We start from the raw sequence: 26,720 nt of genomic DNA, 5'->3' as shown, positions 1-26,720 counted from the left end.
TTTTATTATTTGCTGTTAAAATCTAGATAATTTTGTTCGCGCCGTCCTGTTTGAAATCCTACTTTATGATACAGACTTGCGTCGTAATGTAGCACCAATTATTTATTTATCTCTTTCTCTCAAGTGATGCCTGTGACACGATGGGCCGAAGACAATGAGCCATTAGTCATTATTCAAGCACTTTTAGATCAGAACCTGCAATTTTCTTAAACACTCAGCCAGTGGTTTATCGAAAATGAGGTCCGATTGTTGCGCAAAGCTTTTATTCCGGTTCTTCCGGACACAATACTCATCGTTTTTCGGTATTACCTCATCCATATTGTGTCTGGTTTACATTCGAGTAATTGCACAGCTGTGTAAGTTGGAACAAAAGGAGTTAACCGTCTTAAGTTTAATTGTGTGAGTATTTATTTGGCCTGTTTCGTCTTGATACGACAATAGCAATTACAACAATAGGAACCGTTCCTTGCAGACGGATGACGTTAACTCTTCAGACAATAAATGAGCTTAAATTGTTTAATGGTATACCTTTACCTACTTGCTTAATTATAGTTACTCTTTTAAATATTCAGTTTTTGGTACGTTGTTGAAGTTACGACTTCATGCATATAATGTTCCTGCAACGGTATTTTATTATCATTGATATCATCACTGATAACTAGAACTACTTAGGTACATGTGGAGCTGCTCTGTCTGCCTCAGTGATGTAGGTCAAAACACTTGATTCTTGTAACTTATATCGCCATACACGTCATCTATTATTGATTTGAACAATAGTAACATCGTTATAAAGTAATCATGAGACATTATTTTCTAGGTAGGTATAATAAGGAATAAGTTGAGTATCATCCGAAATTACATATCTTAACCAAATCAGTAATATGGAAGTCTATATCTGCAATGATATTATTGAACTACTTATTTAGATTGACTTATTTATAATTAAATTACCTAAGACTTATTTTAGTTGCCTCCGATTAAAGACATGTAAAAGTTTAATGGCACATGATTGATCTATATCTGTATCATACATGCGCTGCGCTGCAAAAACCATCAAACCGAAAAAGTCCAAGGTCTTTCATTCGTGCGCTTACAGAGAGCTTTGTTTCGTAAGGTCCTTGCTCCACGAACCACGAGGCGAGCGTGCGGGCCACATCTCGGGCGCGGAACTCAACGCAACTCTAGTTAGTCTGTGGCCCGCGCCGCTCGCACACGCCCGGCCCTCATAGTTGAATACACTCCGGCCCTACGGCCAAAGTACGCGAGTCCCGATCGCGCGCGCTTCCCGGTTGCCGAAACCACAAGCTAATCAAAAGCTCAGCGAAGTCTGTGCCATTGAACTCTTTGTAAACAACGTGTTGTGAAGTGCCCAATTTATTTGCTGAAAAAATTCGGACTGTTTTCGGGTGTGACGGGAATGATGTACCCACGTAATGTGATCAGTTTGATTGATAAAAGAAACAACGTTTTGGTTTGGTAAATTTTTACGCCGTTGAAATCAGATTATGACGATCTAGGCCAGGCTAATTCAATTACAGGAAAATCTAAGTCCTATTGACCCGATTGCGGTGTGCTATACAACACATAATTAAGAAGGTAGAATGAGGAGTTAGATTTTTTGTTGATAGCAATTAGGTCCATCGCTCCATCAATCAGTCTACATAGCTTTACGGGGCTGGGAGGGTAAATAATTAAACCCGGTTACATCTTCAACTTTAACAATTAATGGAGTGGCGCACATTTCCTGTGGGAGACTAATGTATCGTATGATGACGATAAATAGTGTCTTTATACAAGGTTAGGTGCACATTTGAATTTTTATCAAAACATACCGGTTTTTCCTCCTTATCAACCTAAGTTTTTCACGAATTACCATCACAGGTCTCGTGAAACCGCGTGTCAACAACGCACATTTTAAATTATAATTATGATAGGTAGGTAATAGGTATATTAAATTTTCATTGAAGATCAACGAAGATAAACTTTTAAATATGTAGTATGTTTTGTATCTTCAAACGAGTGCCGTACCTACTAAAACATGCACACTCAAAATGCATACTTAATAGCCAACTTGAAGTGGTGGGTAGATAACCAAAATAAATATAGACTGGACTACACCCAGATGCCCATAGATCGATAATAGATTATCATTACGAAATTGCGACCGTTTATTATTGAAGCAGGTAGGTAGATATTAGGATTGATAAAAAAGCTACTAGGATTAGGTACTTACCTACATCTGTATATCTTTATTTATCAGTATTCAATAGCATATCCACCAACCCCACTAAATATTACAGTATACCTATTATAGTATAGGCTTCTTAAAAAGTTTGTGCTATAAAGTGCCGAGTTTCCTGTAGCTAAAAAAATAGAACAAGTACCTACCCATCTGTGCAGAGTAAAAAAATATCTATAGGGTGTAAATGATCCTTAAAGGTTTGTCTGCATTGAAGTTGGGGCGGTATTGTTGTCCAAAATCGGTAACCATGACAACATTGAATAGCACAAACACGCAGTCCGGACATAAGGCGATAAACATCGACGCGATTTTTGTTAAATTTCTTTGAATCGTGCGAAACTGACGTTTATTTTTAATATATAACAACAATGTGTGAAGTTTCTGATGCCTCTGATAGTTTAGAAGACTCGTGAGTGCTAGAAGATAAAGATAAAATCTATTCTTCCGCTTTTAAAAGTTAACTGTAAAGTTTCAGATTTATTTTAACATTTTATAGTTCCGTTCTGAAACTGCGAATTACCGTTGCTTGTCGAGCATCTTAATTAAGTAGTGCATACATGTAGCTATTCTAAACGGGCCTTACATTTTTTTACTCCTGCACATCTAGTTAATTGTGTTAAATACATCATACGCATGTATAAATAGTAGGTAGATGAGAATCATTCTTGTAATACATACTTTTTATGGCTTTATTAGTAGTTTATGTAGAAAAAATATTGTTATAAACTGATGTAAATGTATAAAATCAATTGAACATAATTTGATAAGTACCTACTGACTCAATATGTAGTAGCTTTAATGCATAGACATGTTTTAAGAATTTCAGTTGTTATTAAAAATGTTAGATAGTAAATTGTGAAATTTTTGGTCAACTGCACGCATTACCTTAATTCTTAAAGTTCTCAGACTCGATTAAAAATGCATTGTTGAAAGTGTAATTGGTAGGGTAAATTGGTAGCATTTTGCAGGCAAGATTTAACAAAAATTGTGGCTTTCGCAATTTAGTGTTGAAACCGTAATCGACTGAAACGTAGACTCTTGTTATCCCTGGTTGGTAAGCAAATTTTCTGTGCGGCGAATTATCGTCGGTTTAGCATAATTAACACTAGAGTAGGCGCGCTCATTTAACTCCTGGGATGGTCGCGCGGGCTACATATGTAGCCCATTTGTAATGCCTCATAAGCACAGATATTTGATTGAAAAGTAAAACACTTTGCTATATTTCAACTATCATATTTTTTTTAAACTTTAAAGTAAAAAACGTATGAAAATTTTCTAATTTTAACAAAGTTATTAACAAACAAAAACATACTTCTAAATATCGATATTATTTGAGACCATCGCACAAATTAGATATTTTTTTTAGTTTAGGACACAAAACTTATAAACTGATCATAGTTTCCTACAATATAGGATACAATATAGTAGCAGATGGTGGAAATTTACTCCATTTCATACCATACCGGGACTTGTAGCTGATCAAAACTGATGATGATGATGGTACCTTCACATCACATCATCTTCGTCCAAATCTTCTACTTATTGTTCACTCTGCGATAAATGAGAATTATCGGAAAGAATTAACGGTTCCATAGGACCTACTTCTTCGCTTTCCTTCAAGTTATCACTATTGTCCTCGTCTTCCATAAGCCATTTCCGAATTTGACCTTCGTTCACCGCCATTATTACCTAAAATGATTCAAATGATTTTTTTGTGTCTTTAGTCCAAAATAGAACTAACAAAGTAAAAAAAACTATCAAGTAATATGATTATACATTTCACATTAACGTAAATGTGCATAAAAAAATATTTAATCTAAGAAATAAAACAGAAAATCAGAAAAACACTTACCTAGAACGGTCGCGCGGGCTACATACGTAGCCCAGCAACTTTAGCCGCTGTGCTCCTCAGGTGTCCGTGTGCCGAGACAGTGGGCACGCTGCTGGGTCACGCGGGGGTTCGTGAGGAAGGAATACACGGGGAGACGGAGCGCTAGTGCCGTGCGTTCTAGATATTTACAACAAAATGATACCCTGGTCTACACCTGTAGCCCACGCGCCCACTCTAGTGTTAATTCCACAGTTTATTGGCCAATGCTGGCAGTTTCTCTGACTAGGTAGTAAGTATTTACTTTAAAACCCAACTCCAAAGGTCGTAATAGTCATCGATCACGTATTTCCACTGAAATAAACCAATCAAAACATTCAACTACGCCTAGAAATTTACACTGACCAAAACGATTGCAATTGACACTCAGAGGACAACGAAGTGACGAGTGAGACCAATAGCCACTGACTAGGTACCAGGACAACATCAGGTAGTCTATAGTGCAGTGTAGTGAGAGGGCAATGAAGTGACGCGTGATATCAATAGCCACATACTAAGTACCAGGACATCATCAGGAGTAAGGTTGTCCCAAGTTTAGTGTAGTGAGAGGACAATGAAGTGACGCGTGGCACCAATAGACACACTAGGTACCAGGACATCATCAATAAGTAGGTGGTTGGCAGTGTAGTGCAGTGATGAAGATGGACAAGCCGGGGCTGATGCTGGATCGGGAGGCGCCCGCCAAGGGCATCGTTGCTCATGTGGTCACCATGCTCAACGGACAAGCACAGAGGTAAAACTCAAACTGCGAAACGAAAATCAATATACCTAATGGTAAAATAAGAGAATTCTGTTAGTAGGTAGTGTCTGAACAACCCGATTTCGAAAAGGAAACCGTTGAACAAAAATATTGAAATGTTTACTTTTCGGCTGTAATATGTCGCCTACTTATCTTATGCAGTTATTTACGTCCCGACTCCGCGGCGTACATCCGCTCACCCAGGATGCACTTTCACCACTTACATGTTTGATCCTCTTCGGTATGCCCACTTATTTTTGTAAAATCAGGGGAACAGTTTCAAATTAATATACAGTTCTAAGGCGTGTAAATGTAAATAAGTATTTTTCAAAAGAAATCTAAGCAAATGAAACATCGATGAGGTCACAATTTTTTGATGCACATCATTATCTTATCATTACAGAGCCATTCTGTATCCAGGACCAATGGAACAAATAATGTAGGATGGGTAAAAGTATAGTTTAATATCTTATACCCCATTTACACTCTCGCCTCGGCCCTCGCCTCCTCGCTCGCCTCGTCACTCGTGCGGAGGCGCGAATGTAAACACCCACTCGCGTGCGACGCGAGTGGGTGTTTACACTCTCGTGCAGAGTTCAGTTCATAGAGAAAAAATAAATAATTGTGAAAAGAGCGCCATCTCGAGGAGTTTTTTGTCATACTCTATACGTCATACTGATCGTGCGCCATCTCTTTTTATTTCTCAGCCTCATTGTACATACATACAGGGTGCCCTTGGGACACCCTGTATATATATGCTGTTCCCGCGCGCTTCGCATCGCCCTAAATAGTTTTCCCGTGGGAATTCCGGGATAAAAAGTAGCCTATGTTTTTTCCCAGGGTCTAGACCGTATGTATACCAAATTTCATTCAAATCCGTTCAGTAGTTTTGGCGTGAAAGAGTAACAGACAGACAGACACAGTTACTTTCGCATTTATAATATTAGTAAGGAGTAAGGATTGTATTAACTTCAATCTATAATGATATCCTAATCCTTACTATCCTAACTAATATTATAAATGCGAAAGTAACTGTGTCTGTCTGTCTGTCTGTTACTCTTTCACGCCAAAACTACTGAACGGATTTGAATGAAATTTGGTATACATACGGTCTACACCCTGGGAAAGAACATAGGCTACTTTTTATCCCGGAATTCCCACGGGAAAACTTTTTAAGGCGAAGCGAAGCGCGCGGGAACAGATAGTAAGACATATTTGCCTTAACGTAGTTACACCACGTTACCAAGTCACCAAGTTAAAATCAGCAAGTTAAAATGGGACATTATAGGGTTATCCGAAGTCCGACGAGAGGGAGAGGATACGGAAATTCTCCAGTCCGGAAACTTGCTGTACCACCGGGAGGGCGACCAACTGTCCCAAGGGGGTGTCGGGTTCATCGTCAACAAGTCCCTCGTCAACAACATCGTTGAAATCGGAAGTGTGTCGACACGGGTTGCGTACCTCATCCTGAGAATATCTAAACGATACTCAATGAAGGTCATACAGGTTTACGCACCCACATCTAAGCACACCGATGATGAGGTCGAACTTGCGTATGAAGACGTATCGTCTGCCCTGCGTAAGCTCACTACTCATTTCACGGTGGTGATGGGAGACTTTAACGCGAAACTCGGAAAACAAGAAGGCGGCGAGACGAAAGTGGGGTCACATGGATTTGGAGTCCGGAACCATCGTGGGCAAATGCTGGCTGACTTCTTGGAGAAGGAGGGCCTCTATATGATGAACTCCTTCTACAAGAAGAAGCCACAAAGGAAGTGGACGTGGATTAGCCCCGATGGGAAGACTAAAAACGAGATCGACTTCATATTGACGGATAAGAAGCACATATTCAATGATGTCTCAGTGATCAGTAGGGTTAAGACCGGCAGCGATCACCGACTCGTAAGAGGCACTTTGAATATAAACTGCAAAATAGAACGCTCCCGTCTAATGAAGTCCACGCTCCGTCCTACTCCTGCTCAAATCCAGGATCCCGAAAGCTTTCAGTCTGAGCTTTGCGACCGCCTGATATATTTAGAGAATTGCGTTACAGTTGACGATTTAAATAATAGGTTTGTGGAAACTGTCCGAGAGGTAGGATCGAAATATTTTTCGTCCCGAACCAACCGAGGACCTCAAAAACTCTCAGATGGGACTCTGAGTCTCATAAGAGAACGGAGAGAAATGAGGTTGCAGTCTTCAGTTGATATGGTCGAATACAGACGTCTAAACAGACAGATCGCCAAAGCAAGACGTTGCGATATGAGACGCTACAATTGCAAGCGCATTCAAGACGCAATAGAGCAAAACAAGGGCTCCAAAGTCTTTGCTAGAGATCGACCTGTTCGGCAGACTCTGTTGACCCAACTGTAGACCGACACTGGCAACACCGTTTCATCAGTGCCCGAAATTCTGGGAGAAATTGAGAGATTCTACGGACAGTTATACACCACAACACAAAACCCTATTACCAGCGGTGCTCACGACAGCCGAGCGCCACTCACCCGACACTATACCGAAGATATTCCGGACGTCAGTCTAGACGAGATTAGTATAGCTCTCAAACAGCTAAAAAACAACAAAGCTCCGGGAGATGATGGAATAACGACAGAACTTCTGAAAGCCGGCGGTAGACCGATTTTAATAGCACTTCGGAGGCTGTTTAATTCCGTCATACTCGAAGGCACAAGCCCGGAGGCATGGAGCAGAAGTGTAGTGACTTTGTTCTTCAAGAAAGGCAACAAAGCCCTATTGAAGAATTATAGACCCATTGCACTTCTGAGCCATGTGTACAAGCTGTTTTCGAGGGTTATTACGAATCGTCTCGAGCAAAGACTCGACGACTTCCAGCCACCCGAACAAGCCGGGTTCCGAAAAGGCTATAGTACCATAGATCATATACACACGCTTCGGCAGGTTATACAGAAGACCGAGGAGTATAATCTACCTTTATGTCTAGCGTTTGTGGACTATGAGAAAGCCTTTGATTCTATTGAGCTCTGGGCGATGCTTCAATCCCTTCAGCGGTGCCATATAGACTATCGCTATATCGAGGTGTTGAGATGTATGTACAATGCTGCCACAATGTCAGTTCGATTACACGAACATAGCACAAAACCGATCCAGTTGCAAAGGGGCGTGAGACAGGGAGATGTTATTTCTCCGAAACTGTTCACCTGTGCACTGGAAGATGTTTTTAAGCTTGTAGAGTGGAAAAGACTGGGCATTAACGTCAATGGCGAATATATCTCTCATCTACGATTTGCTGATGACATAGTGATTATGGCGGAAACGCTGGAGGAGTTAGGCGAAATGCTCACAGACCTCAATGATGCCTCTAAACAAGTTGGGCTGAAAATGAACATGGACAAGACAAAGGTCATGTCGAACGAACATGTTTCATCATCGCCCGTAACTGTAGGAGGTGTCACCATCGAAGTTGTCGATCAGTATCCCTACCTAGGACAAGTGATCCGATTAGGTAAATCCAACTTCGATAAAGAGGTAGCTCGTAGAATCCAACTCGGATGGGCAGCGTTCGGGAAATTACGACACATCTTCACTGAAAACATACCTCAATGTCTGAAAACAAAAGTTTTCAATCAGTGCGTGTTGCCAGTGATGACTTACGGAGCCGAGACGTGGTGCTTCACCAAAGGGCTTATCCACAAGCTCAGAGTTGCTCAGCGTGCTATGGAAAGGGCTATGTTAGGCGTGTCCCTGCGAGATAGGATTCGTAATGAAGAAATCCGCAGGAGAACTAAAGTTACCGACATAGCCAAAAGGATTAGCACGCTGAAGTGGCAATGGGCTGGCCACGTAGCCCGCAGAGCCGACGACCGCTGGAGTAGAAAGGTTCTGGAGTGGAGACCCCGTGTCGGCAAACGGCGTGTCGGTCGCCCCCCCAACCCGTTGGTCTGATGATCTGCGGAAGGTAGCGGGAAGCCGCTGGATGCAGATGGCGGGTGACCGTTTGGGGTGGCGATCGTTAGGAGAGGCCTATGTCCAACAGTGGACTACAGAAGGCTGAGAGAGAGAGTTACACCACACAACAGTTATTACATTTATTAGCTAAATGTAAGTTCAATCTATTTATGTACCTACCTACATGCACCAATAAATAAAAAAACTAATTATTATATAATTATTTATTACCTCGCATATAACAATGTTTCAGTTCAGTTTTGTTCATGTCACTTGTAAAATAATATGCGAGTGGGTGTGTGTATTCCTTTTTATTCCTTTCACCATGAAAACCAATTCCTGTTTTGCTAGTTTAATGTTTCCCAAGAGAAGCAAATCCTTTCAATTGATCCTAGTGGCATCATAATGCACTTGTGGTGATAAAGTCATTTCGTCCAAGATAATAGTGCATCATTTATCCTCGCGAGGCAAATCTTTGACGACATTTATCAGTTTGGTACACATAGTATTTTAATCTTCAGCGGATATGAAGATGTCGAACGCTCTTTGCCAGTGCCGTCATTTCAGCTCGGTTCCCGTGGAACCACGTGGAACCTGGATCCATATGGAATCTGTTAAGTCGCAAGAATTTCATAAAAACACTTTTAGCGGATAAAGATGCTTTTTCTTGACACATCATTTTTATTTGTTTATAAAATTTATAAATAACGATAAACCGAGAATATAGGCTTTTATTTACAAAAATTAAACATGTTATTTGCGAGACATTGTAAGACAACTGAACTGACACTGACACGCAATTTCTTCATAATAGCCATAGATCATGACAATGTTGACATTCAAATACTACTTATCTATGTGTCTTGTTATTGTTCTATGGTCTTGTTCATAACGCCATCTTACATCTTTTTTGGTAATAAGAGTAATATAAAGAGATGGCACTACCTTCTACTAAAAGTTCAGCCACTAAGGCACTGACCCCCCCCTGGTTCAGTTGTCTTTGAGCTAGCAACGATGGAGGACGTCGAAGTTTTAGCCGCAACAATAAAGAATTTATGTATGATCACCCATTACTTCGCCGTTTATGGACCGATTTTGAAAATTCTTTTTTTTTTGTATTGGGTTGAGATCCCATTTTTTTCAAATTTTGATTCCACCTCCAAGGGTGGGTAAAGGGTTAAAAACAGGCTATGAATTTCCATTTTGGGTACCTATTAACCGATTGTACCTGTAAACACCCGCTCGCGTGCGACGCGAGCCCGACGCGAGCTCCTTTGACTCGTGCCCCAAAAACCGCTCCGGACGCGAGCGCCGCGAGTGGCGAGGCGAGCGAGGAGGCGAGCCACGAGCGTCTGTTCACACTCGCGCCTCGCCCCTCGCCTCCTCGCTCGCCTCGCCACTCGTGCGAGAGTGTAAATGGGGTATTACAGCTTAATTTATGTTAAGGGTTACGGGCGTACCCACATTACATAAGCGTAATAAAGCTCATTTGCATAATAAAATCTGCCAGTGTTGGTAATAAAAAAACTACTTTTTAGGTGCACAAAAAGTTCATAAATATCATAGCAATCGAGACAGGTTCGTGAGTTTATACTTTTATTGATTTATTTCTTTTTAAGTTACCTAATAGTGATTTATATCAGTTCGGTGCTATATTATTAAATGTTGCCAAAGTTCTGTAGTGAGTCTGTGTTGAAGAGAATGTTCACAATACGAGTATTTACGTAAATGATCAAGATAATTTATGTAACAAATTTTGGGTATCACACTGAAGGAAAATCAACTTTCAGTAAGTTTGTGTTCTAAAATTTGCAAAATAACTTGATAGTCGAATTCTGTTATATATAATTATAAAAATAAACTAAGTAGGTATGTTTAATATTTAACATGGTCGTGATGTAGGTATTGCTGCTTATAACGGTCCAGGTTAAAACTCCCGCCTACTCTGTCTGTAGATAGGATTGGGAGATGACTCAGCCAACAACTTTTAGGTAATTAAATTATTTGCTTAGAAAGGCGGAGTTATTACCAAAATATTTAATAATGTACAAAAAATCTTTAGTTATTTTCCGCCACAAGACGCAAAGAAAGTAGTAGGTATCAAGCTTAAATCTAAGAATGATTACCCTCCACAACCATAACCAATTCACGGTCACCGTCACAAAGTACCTAATGACTAGATTTTCACTAAAAAAAGAAAGGTAGATACTTATGGGTTTTGTTTTTTTTTGTTATAAAGTAGCAGTATGTATTTAAAGTTTAAAGTAAGTAAATGTCAGCAGGAAACCGTCAATTTCACAGCTGGCGCGGTCAGGGCCTTACTTTAGGTCACAAATAAGTAAATGTCTGAAAGTGTTTGCACTTTTGCCAGCAGCTCAACTGAAATCTAAGGAAGTTTGCGTCATAAATAGTCATAATATGGCAACGGCCTCGGCTTTGGTTGTCAATCAGTCATCAACTCATCATATCGGTTTTAGATTGATGGCTAGAAAAATGTAATGGACGCGGGCGCAATCCATATGATGCCGTTTAAACCAAATCCAACCTCAAGTAACTTGATATTTGTACTTGCTTCTCTATTTACGGCCAACACTTCAGCTGTGAATATAAAGAGTGTCCTGTTTTCTTTTGTATTTTTATCGTAAAAGGCTAAAATGTGTATGGCGGTACTGGTTTCTATTTTATTCAACGAGCAAGTTTCGAATTTCTGCGGCACCTGAGGTTGTTGCCCCTCGGATTATAAATAAGGTGCCTACCTCCGTGTAACCATAATATGCATATCACCTTATTGTTTCAATATACATGTAGTTACATAAATACGCGACTCCACGCAAATTTATTAAATTAAATTAAACGAATCCTACGCGACTGTGCCTGATTGCAATAACTAATAATGATAAGAAACAATAAAACGTAAATGTATAAGTTGATCAAGGCAGCATAAAGTAAAATTACATTAATACAAAGTTACAAGTTAAAAAAGTTAATAGCCATACATGAGTTCTCATCCCATCTCGCCGTCAAGTTGTACGGCAGTCAGGTGTCAGATGAACTCATCAACATGAGTTTTGCTTTCCCTATTGAAGCGTCGCCGGCCGCCCGCCGACTGTGATTGATGACGGCAAGTACGAAAGGAATGTAGGGCTTAATGCTGATGACGATTTCCATCCGACTAACGCACCTTACGAGCACTTGTAGCCAGCCCATGCGGGAAAGGTTATTTAACGCTGACACAGCACATATATGCTTGACAGATCCAGACAGCTGTAATTTCGGAACGGTTCTTCAATTACCTGTGATTTACCGTCTAACAATTACCGTATACTTTTGACAATGGCGTCTCGCTTGGCTGCTGGATGCGGGCCCGTGACGACGTTGCGGGTCGCAGACGCTACGAACTTTTCAGTCTTTACTCTAACTTCACTCGTTATACTTCATCGGGTGGTTAAAACAATATCGTCAATCGTATTACCTTTGCCCTAAATTCTTCTGTGCGAAAATATGTTAGTGAGGTGTTCCGCTCTTTGTGCGCCAGTGGGAAACTATTTCCCTGTGTGTAATACACGCATAAGTCGCCGACTTTCAGCGCATTAAAATACATGTATCGCTTTGTTTTACTGCACGGACTGAATTGTGTCGCTATCTGGGGGAAAACGTGGCACGTTACGGAATATTTTAATTTTCCTACAGTATAAAACAGTCGTACGGGTTTAACGCACAGATTGAAGCGATATACCTACGTATACATAGCTAAGCGCTAGGGGGATGCAATGAAAGCTGCACATCTAATAAATCAGCTGGGAGCTAACGCGGGGTCTGTTTATCGAGCGGGTGCGCGCATGCGCGGGGCGGGCGGCGGAGACCGAGGAGCCAGTCCCTCGGCCCGCCGGCAACGCGACTCGCGCAAAACAAACAAACGCACAGCAGATATATACTAATTCTCAACACATACTCGCGTTAATTCGCTAATCCAATCATATTAGCACAAGTCGGTGTAGGATCTTGTAATGTGGAAGCAGTAGAAGTGAGGGGAACGTGTCACGGGGACGATGATAAACAAAATCACGTGCAGAAGAAAGTGTTTAGCGCGGCGCGTCCAGCGAGCGTGACGGGCGCGGTGACGCCGCTCAACATTTCATTTGTATCATTGCTCCGTGCTCTCCCTTTCCGACACACCTGGCTGCGCCACCCGCCGCGGCCCCGGCCAATCAGCGCGCGGTGCATGTCACCGTCCGCAGCCTCCGCCGCCGCCGGAGCGAGCCAGTTCCGTAATGTGCCGGACGAAGGGGATCGAATCGATGAGCGTTTAATAAGTAACGGGATCCTAAACAGAGTGTAACCGAGAGTCTGCGTGCTGATCGGCGTTCGGCATGAATGAGTAGGGTCGTCGCCGCGAGACTGCGAGAGCCGGGCAGGTGCCGCGGTGGTGGCGATACCGCGGGGCGGCGGCGGCGGCGACGCGGCGCGCGTCAGTCGAGCGCGTGCGTGCGCGCCGCGAGAGTGTCTAGCGCGATGCGAGGGTCGACCAGCGCGCCGCCGGGCCCGGGGCTGGGCGCGCGGCGGCAGAAGACGGACCTGCACGTGGCCGAGCCCGCGCGCTCCGCCAGCCCCGCGCCCTCGCTGCGCTCCCAGCGCGCCAAGCTCTACAGGTGCGACCCACCACCGTGGCGTGACCGCTCTACATTACATTTGCCTTACTTTTTTTTCGTACTAATAACTCCAGTGTGTATTTTTTTATTTTCTGTATTTCGGACTAAATGTGAAGTGTTTTGATATGCTCGTTTGTAAGGTGTTATCATAAATTGCCAAGTTGATATCTTGTGAGGAGTTGGTCACTGTGATAGCGCCGAATCTATAACATGAACACATATTGAACAAGTCGCAATGTTTATCAGTTTACAAAACTTGGTGTTCTTTGGAAACTTGTTTGTTTTGATTCCCCATCGTATGATCACAACAAGGTATACACGAACATTCACACGTTCCAAAAATGGAAACAATGGACGGAGGTGCTCGTGCAGCGCACTCGGATTATCGGAGTTATCACACAATGCCCATATGCTCGAGTTGAGTCAAGTGAAGGCCAAGTGACGGCATCTGATTTCTGATAGTGCATTTGGCCACTAGCAAATTAAATTTGGTCTAACAACTGCTCCAAGGCTGCGTATTAGAGCGGAGGTCCGCGTGACGTGGGCACTTCCACTCGGACCTCACACACGGGTAGGAGCGGCGGCGGCGGTCACTGGCGCATGAACACTATATACGAATATACAATTGATATTTCCTGACTTCATCAAACAATTACAGCGTTTAAACAGCCCGCCCATAGTGATTTGTTCATATTCTATGTGGTTTACACTCGTGCCTAGAGCTACGCTACATAGCTACAGCTTGTTAGCTCATTTTCACGGTTTATTGGACAATAATTGCAACAGCGGATATTCGGAATACTTTTCATCATTCGCTGGATTAGAAACATTGGACTTATTCAGTTTCAGTTCAACCTACAATAGAGAGGTCAATAAACGACCTACCTAGAATAGGGTTGATAATGCCATGTTTGAAAAGGTATAAAAAGCCCTGAACTGGGCTAAACTGGGGTGGTTCTATTAGGATTAGGGTGGGTTATGAAGACCTTTACACGCCCACCTGACAAGTCTACGATTGCCCTAAATTAGCTAATTCGTTTAGTGAGTCATGCGATGGATTTAGCTCAGTGGTGACGTAGTAGCAGCTACTAAACTTTCAGATTTAACGGCAGTTTTATACCACAAGCGAAATTATCATACCACAAATGTTTATTTGAGTAAGGAAGTTATTATTCAGATTTTTTAATGAATAAGTTGTTATATAGGAAGGTACTGTAGGATTTAAATGTTCCAATTACTGATTCATAAGTAAGTACGTAGGTATTATTAGGTATAGGTAACGTAACGTTAAAGGATCCATTTAGTTATTGGTATTGTATCTTCAATTCATAAAACTTTCGGCAAGTACCTACATAACACAATCTCCTACCATATATCCCCCCTTCTAGAGCCAGTTTTCCATCGCTAATCCACTTATGAATATAGCCTACATGCCTCTCCTAATCAAGCCTCTAGAAACCCGAGAACTTGACAGATTCCTTGACCCTTCCAGGGCCAATCACCCGCTCTATCATCAGCCAATATATACTACATTCCTCGACCTGGAGACTGCGGCTTTATGATTAGCCAATAAAATCCCACTACAGACACCACAAAACCCCAAACACTAACAGCTTCCTCTCCACCCTTCCAGGGCCAGCCTGCCTGTCCGCACGGCGCGCCTGCTGCAGCGCTCGCGGGCTCAGACGCCATCAGACGCCGGCGTCAGCGACGGCAGCGCGTCGCCCGCGCCCGCCAACATACTGCAGGATGTCGTTGACATCAAGACGCTTCTGCTGCAGCTCAAGCGAGTGTTACAGGAGGTATGATGCGAGGCTGGTGATCCAGGGATCGAGGTTGGAGATAGAGTGGGGATGATTGATGGATGGAAGGAAGATGGGTTTGCACTGAAGATCATAGCAGAGGTCCGGTTTATTGATGAATTTAGATGGTGTCTATAGTGGTTTCTTGAAAACGTGGACAGAAAATAACGTAAGGCATATTATAGACAGTACAGAGCTTAGGAGCTCAAACACAGTGATCATGTTGGGGTTTCGCGTGACCCGTCAGTAATTTATTTCTTGGTATAATGTAGATGTTTGCTATAAGAACTCAATGGAGAAAGATCAGTTTTTTTGTTAATGTGTACTCGTATGTGCCGTGTTGAGTGAGGCATTTAACACAGTCTATTAACATGCCATGTCGTCAATGAAAAAGATACATGTAACAAGAGACGGCCTATCAGGTAGTTTGTATTAATTACTTAGAAGCTCAATAAGTCTTGGAAATACCATGTGTATATTAATTTCTGCACCAATTAAATTGGTCAAATTAAATGCAATGATCTTTGGTGCAACCTTGAGAGCGGTTTCACAACGTAATAAGTTTACAAGTGGCAATATTGGCAAACCACAAAGCATATGTGATCCAATATATCAATAACTTATTACTTGTAATCCAAGCTCGATTCCTCACATCTAAGCCACAAATATTTCTCAAACACCTCTAAATTATTAGATGTATATAGAAAATGTTACATGTGAATGCAACCCTTTTTTTATTCCCATCAATTTAATATTTATCGAGTTTTATTGTTGGATTTTGTAATTTATCTCCTTGATAACCAGAAGATAACTTATTTTATCACGAGATATCATATGAAAATATCTGAGTCATAAGCACCTACAGGTATGTACAGGTACCTACATTATAATCACATTACCTAATGGTATAATCGGATCAGGGTCTAAAGATAATTCAGAAATCCAACAATATAACAAAGTATGCTTTAGTTGTGTGTAAAATATGTAAATAACAATATTAAAGCATGGTCATAGAACTCATTTAGACAACAGTAAACTGCAAGGCATGTAAACGCATTAGTCTTCGTCAGTGTGTTACCTTCACTCGTGCCTGCCTGCAATAGTGGTCAAGCGAAGCCATTTATGCAGAATAGGCTCATTTGAATATATTTATTGAGGAGTATAACATTTATTGCTTCCAATGTGTTACACAAAAACGAGATATGAAGTTATGTTTTCCTAGTACAGCACGCAAGTTGTGAGTAGTTTTCAGGAAAACTGAAATCATTTGGATATTCTTTACGTAACCTCTTAGTACTTGTTGCTTCGTAATTTCACCGTTTATTCAATTAGAGTAGATATGAATTTTAATTTAATTAGTAGACTTATTTTATCCTACACTGAAATGATCTGAAAAACTGTTTGCCTGCATTATTGTTTTATCATACAACTTATATTTAGTGAATGAACCTCAGCATCCAATAAGGCTTATTCCCAGCAAACATGGAAAATACGGTTTTGCAAAAGTGGTAAACCAAAAGGGGGCTCTGCTCGTCATTCTGAACAACTTCTGTTCAACGAATTATGGAAATTCGTGGAAAAAATATTCTACCTGTAGTAAAAGTCACGTAATCAAAGAAATTTCTTTGGAGAACAATTTTTTTCCGCAAATTTTCGTAAGTCGTAGAAATTAAGTTGTTTAGAAAACACCCTTCGAGTTCACCCCCTTTCTAACAACATGTAAAAAAATAGAGCATCTTATTAATTTTCCTGAATAAAACGATTTTTCCAAGTTCCGCCGGAAATAAGCCTACCTATCCTCTTAAAGTATTTTTTATTTCCTTTGTTTTATTTTGTACCATAATAACCCAACGCAAGCGTGTTTTTGTTTGCGTTCTGGCTTGTAGTGGCACATATTGTTTGGCGTGTTGTAATGTGTATTTGTTTGATTGCATCGCGTTGTCGCCGCTAGCCGGGGGACGAGCTTCATTCGATGAGTGTGAGTATCGCTGAGCTAATTAAATATTGAACTAATATTACTAAGTAATATTAGCTCAATGGCTTACGAGTTTGTTTTGCGGCGATCCTTCACATGCGCCTGCGCAAGGCTATGTTGGCACTATGCTCGTTTCTGCGCTGCATGTTTTAGGGTTTCACGAGTGTATATTTTAAACTATGTTTAAATGATACGTTACATAAGGATATGGCCGGGATCGTGATGGAGATAAACTCCAAAAAACTCCAAAAAGAACTACTATGTAATCATTGTAAAATCACAACTAAAATAAGTTAAATGTAAGTAAATAAATAAATAAATAAATATGTGGGGACATCTCACACACGGCCATCCGACCCCAAGCTAGGCAGAACCTGTGTTATGGGTATGGTATGTGGTATGGTAAGTAACACAATCGACTGCGAATAATTCTTCCATTATGTTTAAAAGCCATTTACATGATTATCTATTTAAATGCACAACAATACACTTGAAGCAGGTACACCAAATTAACATGACAAAACGGTACCTTCTGTGACTGCTACAATTAGCAGCTACACAAAAACATTAGCCTCATGTGCGGTTTGCACAACAAATACATTCATAAAATAAATTTGCGAAGCGAATATCACGCTGTTATTATAATTATCAGCTTTGGCGCTGATTGGCGGGCGTCCTGAATACAGTCAGACCGTGAAAGCTTAAATACAGTCATCAGCGCAATGCTAAATAATAAGGTCAGGCATGCGAGTTTTACTGGTCAGGATATTGTATAATTAAGATCGTATCGATAAGGGTGGCTATTGGTGAACCTACATGATGATATTAATAAGCCTTACTGCCTCCATAATCAGAGGGCTGTTTACCAAGAGCCGTAAACTTGAATGTATTATTTATTTTATCTGCTGATTATATTAAAGAAATCCAGCCACTAGGTATGCAGAAATGATTATAGTGCCAACAATATCCCGTTACACTTGTTACGCTTGATCGCTCGCCGCAAAAAAACTCATTTTTTTATTATTATTATGGCTTTTCAATGCATCACTGCCGTTCTGTTCACTGCTACTGTTGCCATTTTATCGCACAGAAATTGTTGCATAACCAATTTAAATTACATATTTCATAGCTTACTCAGTTTCTCAATCATATTGTTTAAAATCATTAATCTTACCAAAGTAATACTATCCAAAATTCTATTATTTCTAGTTCTTAACTTCCAGAGATAAATAACCTAAACCCAGCTTAACAAATACTGCAAACTTTCACTCCAACCGTCGGCCCAATTCCGCACATTAATAAAGTAACCAATGCGCATTGCAGAGCGAAACTCTCGACCCGTTGTTGACGGTGTGCGCGGAATCGCCCGCGCGCGCCAACGGGCGCCCTCCCCCCGCGCTCCGCGCCGACGCCTGCGCCGAAATGAGAAGACAGATCCTCTATCTACAGGTTAGTTCATAATCATGCCTCTTTTACTTTCTAGCCTGTCTCTTGTTTAAGGTCGGCTTTGTGCGTCATGTTCATATATGTCACGCTATTTTACGCTATCCTCTTTCTTATCCTTCATAATCATACACGATAGCAAAAATACATGAAGGGTTACACAGAAGGAGCCTCCTAAATGATTTATCCAGTTTAAAACAAGGCGAACGATATTATTGAAATACATATAGGTACTTGTATGATATGTGTATTAAGTGACCATGCGCAGGAGTGGATTACAATACAATGCCACGTGTAAACATGATAACAAAAGGTAGAAATAAGTTACGTACAAATTTTTAAGAAGTGAGATGCTGGAAGACATTAAATTGTATTGGGCTGGGAGACTCATAGGAGACCTCGCAGAGAGAGATGACAAAATCTCATTAACTTCACAACTAAATCCGAACCACATCTAAGACATCCTCCATTTCAAACAACAAATTCAACATGCCCCGGCATGTGATCTTTCATGATGCGACATTTAACATCCATGTTTCCGTTTCCAGAGTCAGCTAGAGGAGCGCGACCGGCTGGTGAAGGTGCTGCAGTCGCAGATGCACAAGATGGCGGAGACGCACGACGCGCGCCCCGACGACACCTGCACCGTCGCCACGCAGACTGACAGGGTAATGTTACTCTCTCTTAACTGTACCACTAATTGCCAGTTATATAGCAATAACTCTATCTACCGATGAGTAACTTTCATACAATATTGACAGGCTGTAACTTTTAACGAATTGTCGAATGTAGAGGCAAAAGTTGCGCAGGATGTCCTACGGCCCGCTTAACCGATGACGTTAGACAAGAGGCCCGATGTTGAACGAAGGGTATAGTGGCGCTACTTGGAAGAGGCCTAACAATGGATGTTTAGATCATGATGACTATCGGGAAATCTAGAATAGAACTCGCACAAAGAGTTACGCAGCACGGGATGTATTTACACAAGGTTTTTAAAATCGATGAAACTACAACTTAAGAGATTCTTGAGGTTTCATGACTTGACAAATTCATTCTTCTGCAGACATTCTTTTCTGAATTCTGACCGGACAATGCTCTTTCTTTAACACTCTACACTACATCATCTTCTAGTTAACATTCTTTTCCCACTAATTAAGAACTGTCTCATATTTCTATTTTCTTACCAGAATGCAACTTTCTAGTCTGGTTGACAATCTCTTCTGTACATTGTATCCGATTTAATAATAATTTTCTTTTTTCGTTTCAGTTACGGCCGCCGATGAGCACTGCGCTAACGAATTCCGAAAATTCCGGCCTAGTGAGGTAAACACACGTTTTAATTTCTTTAAGTACTACAATATCGTAAAGTTATTATTAAATTAAACCGCCAAGTCATTGAATTTAATGAGATCTTAATCTAATTTATATTTTTACAACAACTTCAGTATTCCGGATCATTAATTTTAACTGATTTACACGCTATTTTATACCTTGGACCTCCGTTGAAATCGATATCATATTACTTTGCAACTTTCTATCTCTCTTTTTATTTATCTGTTTTAGGTTGATCATCACCTCGGTCGATTGCATAAAATCATTCTTACACACAATGCACATCATTTTAACTCAAAAGAACATGCTTTTATATATTCCTCCGATGATTCCCACTCATTATCTACCTCGCATTAGCCCTAATTACAGCACTATTCATAATACCATTTCTAATACTGTACCACAAAATTTTACTAATTGGATTTACACCTTCAAACATTACATGCATACTAAAATGACTTTTGCTCCAACATCCATGTGTAGGGTTGCATTTTTCATCACCCCCTATTTCACTGGGTTCATTTAACACGTCTAATTCTTCATCTTTCCCATGCTAAATTGGAATTATCTCTTTAAATTATCCATCAATGTAATCCAGCTTATTAATATCATTTCCTTCATGTAAATTTTCATTTCTTGTTAATTCCTCACACGCTGCCCTAAATTACAATTGGTTGGATTGAACGTGCAGTTTCCATTTGGGGAATTCCCGCGTTCGTTCGTCGGATCAGGTAGATTGGTTCGATTGCTTGTTGGCCGTGTGCCTCCTCTGCTCTGTCAATGTTATGTGCTTGTTGCATCTTCTGTACAAATCTAGCGATACCGATGGCATCTATGTAACCACCGAAAAAGATATCGATGAATATTGCCAAAAGTTTCTCGGCTATAATAAATAATAAGTGATGGAGGTTTTAATAATAAAATAACAGATGTTTTAGCATGTTTTCATTAAAATTCAATCTTGCGCTTTAGTGACTCTTTCACGTTGTGATCATAGAAAATAGGCAATTTAGAAGTGATAGTTATTTAAGTTCTAAAAAATTGTGCCTTTAATTTAGATTTCTAAATATTTAACAGATGTCTATATCAAGATTTAACCTTGTAAATAATTTTATCTAGCATTGGTGCTATTGAAAAGGTATTGGTTTTGATACTAAAGAGTTATTTTATGCTAAGCACCGGCTTAACTGCACGTTGTTGAAGTATTTCGAAGTGTGCAAGCAAAACTTTAGGGTGTTTTTGTGGGTAGTTGTGATTTTTCTTCGATTGAGTTTATTTTGTTTGCCGCGTATCGGATTTGTTTGTAATATTCTTTGATCATGAAATAACTTTCTGTGTTACACGCTGCCATCCCAGAATATAAAGGTGAGCGAGTGAGACTAGGCTAGAAATAAGATTTTAAGATTAAAAAGTCAATTTATCTTAAACATTGCTCATACATGCCTTAAAATATAAATAGAACAAAATCTACAAATACTTAAATAACCGAAAAGACCCCAACAGTCATACGAAATTTATAATTAAATTGCGAAATGAAACTAACACCTCCACTTTTGTCCCGCAGTTGGAATGAACAACCGAACGCTCGGAAGCTGCAGACATACAGTGAAGCACAAAAGACTAAAAGTAGAGTGACTAACGGAATCCCTGTGAAATGCACCTGCGGCGCCGGCCGGAGAAACGGGCTCTCCGGAGACGACCTCGACAAAAAGGACACCCTTCTGAAGCCCACCAGCCGAGTCGGCTCCAAGTACATACAAGCCATCTCCACGGAAAACAGAAGGTACATAAAAAGAGATTCCTCAGTAGGCGAAAAGACAATACCGAGATCGTACATGTACTCCACCAGATCGAAATCCATCGAGAACTTTCACAACCAGGTCTTCTCCACGAGAGAAACGAATAATTTCAGCAAAAACGTTCTGATCGAGGAGTCCAACGTGATGAAACATCACACGTCGTATGGGGACCTGTACAACGGACGGATCAGTAGCAAGGAGAGTGTGAACGGGAACAGACACAGCCCGAGCCTCAACGGGCAGTCTACGGACACTGACTACAGTTCCGACGGCGGCTACAAGTCTCTGCCGTCGAGCATCAACTACACCGGACACTCTCCGCCGAAGAAAACCAGCGGCATACCGAGAAGGTCCTTGGAACAGAAGTTTCTCACAACAAAACATGTAAAAGCGAGCGCTATATGAGATACGACGCTAAGTACTCGAATAGATCTCAACGGATACGTAAGGTTCGATTTTTAATGCGAATATTTTTCGTTTTCGGTTCTCTATTCTTGCCTTTAAGTGTGAACGGACAGAATCAATAGATATTGGCTTCAGAGTGAGTGCTTGTTTTGGTAGAACGGTCCCTAGTTTCTGAAAGACGTGTCTATAAAGTAACTAAATATTTTATTTGTGTCGTTCTATAAATCGATGACTTGAAGATAAATTTATTATTACATTCAATAACCCTTTGAGAAACTAGGCCCCTTTCTTTGTTGGGCTTGACAAAGCTTGTTCGCATTTACGTTTTATTTCCCCTCATTGTAAGGCTACTCGTATTATTAAGCTAAGTTCAATAATTGGATGCCAAATTATATCTATGTAACCTTTTGTGAGCCCAGTGTTAGCTAATAATTTACTTTCAGGGAGCCAATTCTCGATCCTGACATTATAGGACATGGCATTCTGTCTACTGAAGAATCTTGTAAGATAGATTCTTTCGACAATTTTGCGGTAAAAACTTTATTTTATGAAAGCGAAAATTGGCTCCCTTATTGACATGAAATTCTTTATGAATGGATGCGAGGATGCTTAGTGCAAACTTTTTATTTACTATTATTATTTTATTGATAAAATTATATTAAGTTACGTCGTTGACCTCTCTGTACTGTACAGTAGTTTATCAGAACATATTGTATGTATGTAGTTATAATTTACAAAGTATACAGGCGATATTGTTATCTTAGATTTTCTATGATAGACAACTAGTAGGGTTTTGAAGCTGTTATATGTGATAAGAGTGGCTGTAAGAACTTGTGTTTAGTTTAATTGTTACTTCCTGTGCGTTATGGCTACCCACACCAATCGCTGTAATTATTTTCGTATTATCTTAAGTATTTCCCCGGTATTATGAGGACCCAAAGGTTTTAAACGGTACAAGGCTATAGACAAAGCATTTTTATAATAAGGTTTAATGCATCATTTTAGAAAGGATTTGTAATAACTTTAAATGTAATCATTAACTTATTTAGTCCATCATTAATATTATATTCCATGGCGCCTACATATTGCGTACTTAAATGTCGATGCCTAGTTGGGTACGTACTTATATCAATCTGAAATATTTGTTAGCTATGTATTTTTGTAATCATTTAGACATCTACATCATATGTATTTATTACTTACATTTACCATAAAAATAATTTCATAAAACTACTTATATCAATAATGTAATATTTATCACAAGTAATTAAATAAAAAACTGTATACTAACTTAACCATTTAAAAGATCTTATAACACCAATACCTGTACAAGTGCAATAAAACTACTTATACTCATGTACTTATGGCTACTAGTATCTGTTATATTATGTTGCTGATTTCCTACTTTAGTTTTGTAAGGATAAGCCCAATATTTAGTAAAAAATATTATTTTTAAACACTGAAGTTGTTTTAATAAATAATTTTAATTTTCTCTTCTGACTTTGATTGCTTAAAAAACAAAAACGAATCAATCAGTGGTTACTATTGGAGGCAAATTTTGAATTTAAAGTAGTGTTGCCACGAATAGTGAATTGGCCGAATACCGAATACCGAATATTCGGCGACGCTGCCGGCCGAAGCGCCGAATATTCGGCCGCCGAATATTCGGCTCTACAACCTGTTTTTTTTGTTCCTGGAACTGCTTTGAAGAAGTCGCTACAGATTATATGAGAAATGCTAATTATTAGGAGGCAGAATGCTGTGGCAAACGAGTTGAATTTTTATTTGATAATAGTTCGCCTAGATCGGATGGCCGATCCTTACGGTGGTCAGCAAACAAAAAATAATACCCATTCCTTTTGAAATTTGCAAAAACTTATCTTTCTTCACCTGGAAGTAGCATTTGTAGTGAGAGGTTATTTTCTGAGGATGGTTACAATGAAAAGCGCAATCGTGGGCCACCAAAATTTGCTGAAATGCTCGTTTTTATCCAGCAAAACTTACTACTGATTAATTTTAAGTACTAAAATGTTGTGATTTGGAAATAAATACACAATTTCGATTAAAATAACAAGTCATTTTTTACATGATTTACTATTCGGTATTCGGCCCGAATAGTACGCACTATTCGGCCGAATACCGAATACTGAAAAAACTGGCCGAATAGGCCGAATACCGAATAATTGCCGAATATTCGGGGCATCTTTAATTTAAAGGTCTTCGCACATTATAACAACTCAACGGCGAAATCTCAAATATCAATGTCTAGCATAGAGTCGAGTCGCCGTTGAGTTGTTATAATGCGCGAAGACCTTAAAGTAAATTTAGGGGTGTAGTTCTGTAAGTTCCATCCTTGTCCCTGATAAGCAAGCAACACACAAGCTCCTAAGCTTTGAAAATACCGCCTACTCTCAACACCTCCAAAGAAAGAAAGTTATAGTCATAAAATAATAAGGTCTATCTACTCAATGGAATGCCAACTACCAATTTGTAACAGAAACATATTGGAAACAGTTTAAAACTTTTATTATATTACCAGAAATATATTTCTTAAAATTCGATAAAATAATAAATAGATACACACAAATTATCCCTTACTTACTATATAACAGATTTCCTAATAAGTAAAAGATAAATAAAAACATCCTACTTATTCCCTAATCACTAAGAACCAAAGGCAATACAGTACCGCAGGGGCCTTCAAAGTAGTAGTGGAACTCCGGAGTGGCAGGTGTGGGCTCGATGTTGAACTCAGCGACGGTGGCGCCCCGGGCTGCGGCCTGCGGGGCGAACATGGCCGCCGGGTACACCACCAAGGAGGTGCCCACCACCAGGCACACGTCACATGCTGACATTGCCGCCTCTGGAATAGATAGATGTAAGGCTGTTTTACAAAAAATTTGAGAGGAATAAGTATGTCTTTAATGTTGTATTTCTTAACTTTATTATTGCTTTTACTCTGTGGGTGTGTATGTGTAGCTCTTGGACAGTGGTTGGCAAATTTTACATTGCCATTATGTTTTAGATGTTTTAGTAGATATTAAATCCATTACATATAGGCATTAACAGTTCCTACAGGGTATGGGCATATCATCAACTATATTAGTGGTTAAAAAAAATTGAATCTTACCTGCTTTATTTAAAACCTCTGGTTCTAGGCCCTCTCCAAACCAAACTATATGTGGCCTCAACAGTCCACCGCAGGCAGCCTTCTGACAGTGGGGCAGAGATTTCACAGGGATATCTGAACCTATCTGGGCAGAATCAGGTGCACCTTTGCCAGCCAATGCCTGAAAAGAGAATGGGGATCTCAGTTTTTATAAAATAGTACATAAATAAGACAGTCAATTGTAAACTTGATCCTCTGAGAGGGGTCAGGTTTCACTGCTCCATACATATAGACTGTACCTACATAGATTAGCATAATTTTTCATACATGGGTGTTTCCAGCACAAGAAAAGTCTGTGATTGATATGTTTCATAACCATCAACATCAGACACATAGCATTTGTCTTCTGATGAAGAATGCTCAGCACTACTCCAATAGTGACTCTCATCATCAAATTCACCAGGTACAAAGTTTTATATCAGATTTTAAGTTGTGTTATGATAAATAAAAATATATAGTCTTTCTTACTCTTACCTCACATATAGGAGAGTCTGTATTCACCAGTACCTCCTTGCACTTGGTGCAGCGTGTCTTGTACAGGTTCCCGTGGAGCTCCACCAAGCTCTTGCTTCCCGCTCTAGCATGCAATCCATCTACATTCTGTGTTATCACTGTAATGTTTTTGTCTTCAGCATGATTTTCTTCATATTTCGCTATTGCTAGATGACCCTAAAAATAGTGTTGAATGGTAGAGATGAGGTTGTTTATTATTGAAGAAAATACTATTGCTACTACATAATACTTGTCGGAAAAGCATATTTATGATGTTTGTCAAGGGCAGGTATTGATAATAATAATATAATTACCGCATTAGGCTGCGCTTTTGCTGCCACTTCTCTCCTGTAGTGATAGAACTCCCATACAAGACTGGGGTTCTCGCGGAAAGCTCCCGGCGTGGCTAGAGCTGTAGCCTGGTACTTCCTCCACAAGCCACCAGCCCCACGGAACGTCGGTATACCAGATTCAGCACTTATACCGGCCCCAGATAGAATCACTACATTTTTAGCTGATTTCAGTACTTCTTTAAATTTAGTCATGTCACTCGACTGCCTTTTAGCCATAATTGTAGTTACTTTTGAAAATAGGTTGTTGGTTAAACTTCTATAGAACATACATGAGCTCATAACTTATAGTATTGCACTCTAAGATCAAAGCAAAATAATAAAAAAATACAAAAAAGCCCTAAAAAAACCGAATCAAAATATTTACATGCGTGACAGTGACAGTGATTGAAGAATATGAGGAGTAATGTCAAATACTCTGTGGCGACTCCTTAGAATAATAACATGCAGAGCGGGTTTTCACAGAATAACTTCAATGAATTTCTACTCTATGGGCTTACTTGTTACGACT

At 40.0% G+C, this 26,720-nt stretch overlaps 2 protein-coding genes across 9 annotated transcripts in view; one reads left to right on the top strand and one right to left on the bottom strand.

The window, feature by feature from the left end:
* The window catches only part of LOC105382868, a 66,395-nt gene extending 42,705 nt beyond the window's left edge, over positions 1 to 23,690 (top strand). For 5 of the 8 annotated variants that reach the window (XM_038109611.2, XM_038109600.2, XM_038109605.2 and 2 more), the window contains 6 exons: positions 15,076 to 15,244; positions 17,196 to 17,222; positions 18,543 to 18,668; positions 19,211 to 19,330; positions 19,930 to 19,985; positions 21,559 to 23,690. In XM_038109611.2, coding sequence (XP_037965539.2) covers positions 15,076 to 15,244; positions 17,196 to 17,222; positions 18,543 to 18,668; positions 19,211 to 19,330; positions 19,930 to 19,985; positions 21,559 to 22,198 — 1,138 coding nt within the window. In that variant the 3' untranslated portion in view covers positions 22,199 to 23,690. Of the gene's footprint in view, positions 1 to 15,075; positions 15,245 to 17,195; positions 17,223 to 18,542; positions 18,669 to 19,210; positions 19,331 to 19,929; positions 19,986 to 20,685; positions 21,360 to 21,558 lie in introns of all 8 variants that reach the window. The other 3 variants (XM_038109655.2, XR_007266661.1, XM_038109618.2) reach the window with 3 other exon arrangements.
* A 1,017-nt stretch (positions 23,691 to 24,707) lies between these two features.
* Positions 24,708 to 26,564, bottom strand: LOC105382870 (NAD-dependent protein deacylase). The gene is made up of 4 exons (XM_011552838.3): positions 26,174 to 26,564; positions 25,842 to 26,036; positions 25,329 to 25,488; positions 24,708 to 25,061 (listed from the first exon to the last, which is right to left on the bottom strand). The coding sequence occupies exons 1-4, from the start codon at positions 26,489 to 26,491 to the stop codon at positions 24,856 to 24,858; spliced, it is 879 nt and encodes a 292-aa protein (XP_011551140.3). The 5' UTR covers positions 26,492 to 26,564; the 3' UTR covers positions 24,708 to 24,855.
* Between the last annotated feature and the right edge of the window lie 156 nt (positions 26,565 to 26,720).

This window comes from Plutella xylostella, chromosome 9 (assembly GCF_932276165.1).
Source record: "Plutella xylostella chromosome 9, ilPluXylo3.1, whole genome shotgun sequence".
Classification (NCBI taxonomy): Eukaryota; Metazoa; Arthropoda; class Insecta; order Lepidoptera; family Plutellidae; genus Plutella; species Plutella xylostella.
Note: the sequence above shows the minus strand (reverse complement) of the source record. Positions and strands in the feature narration are given on the sequence as shown.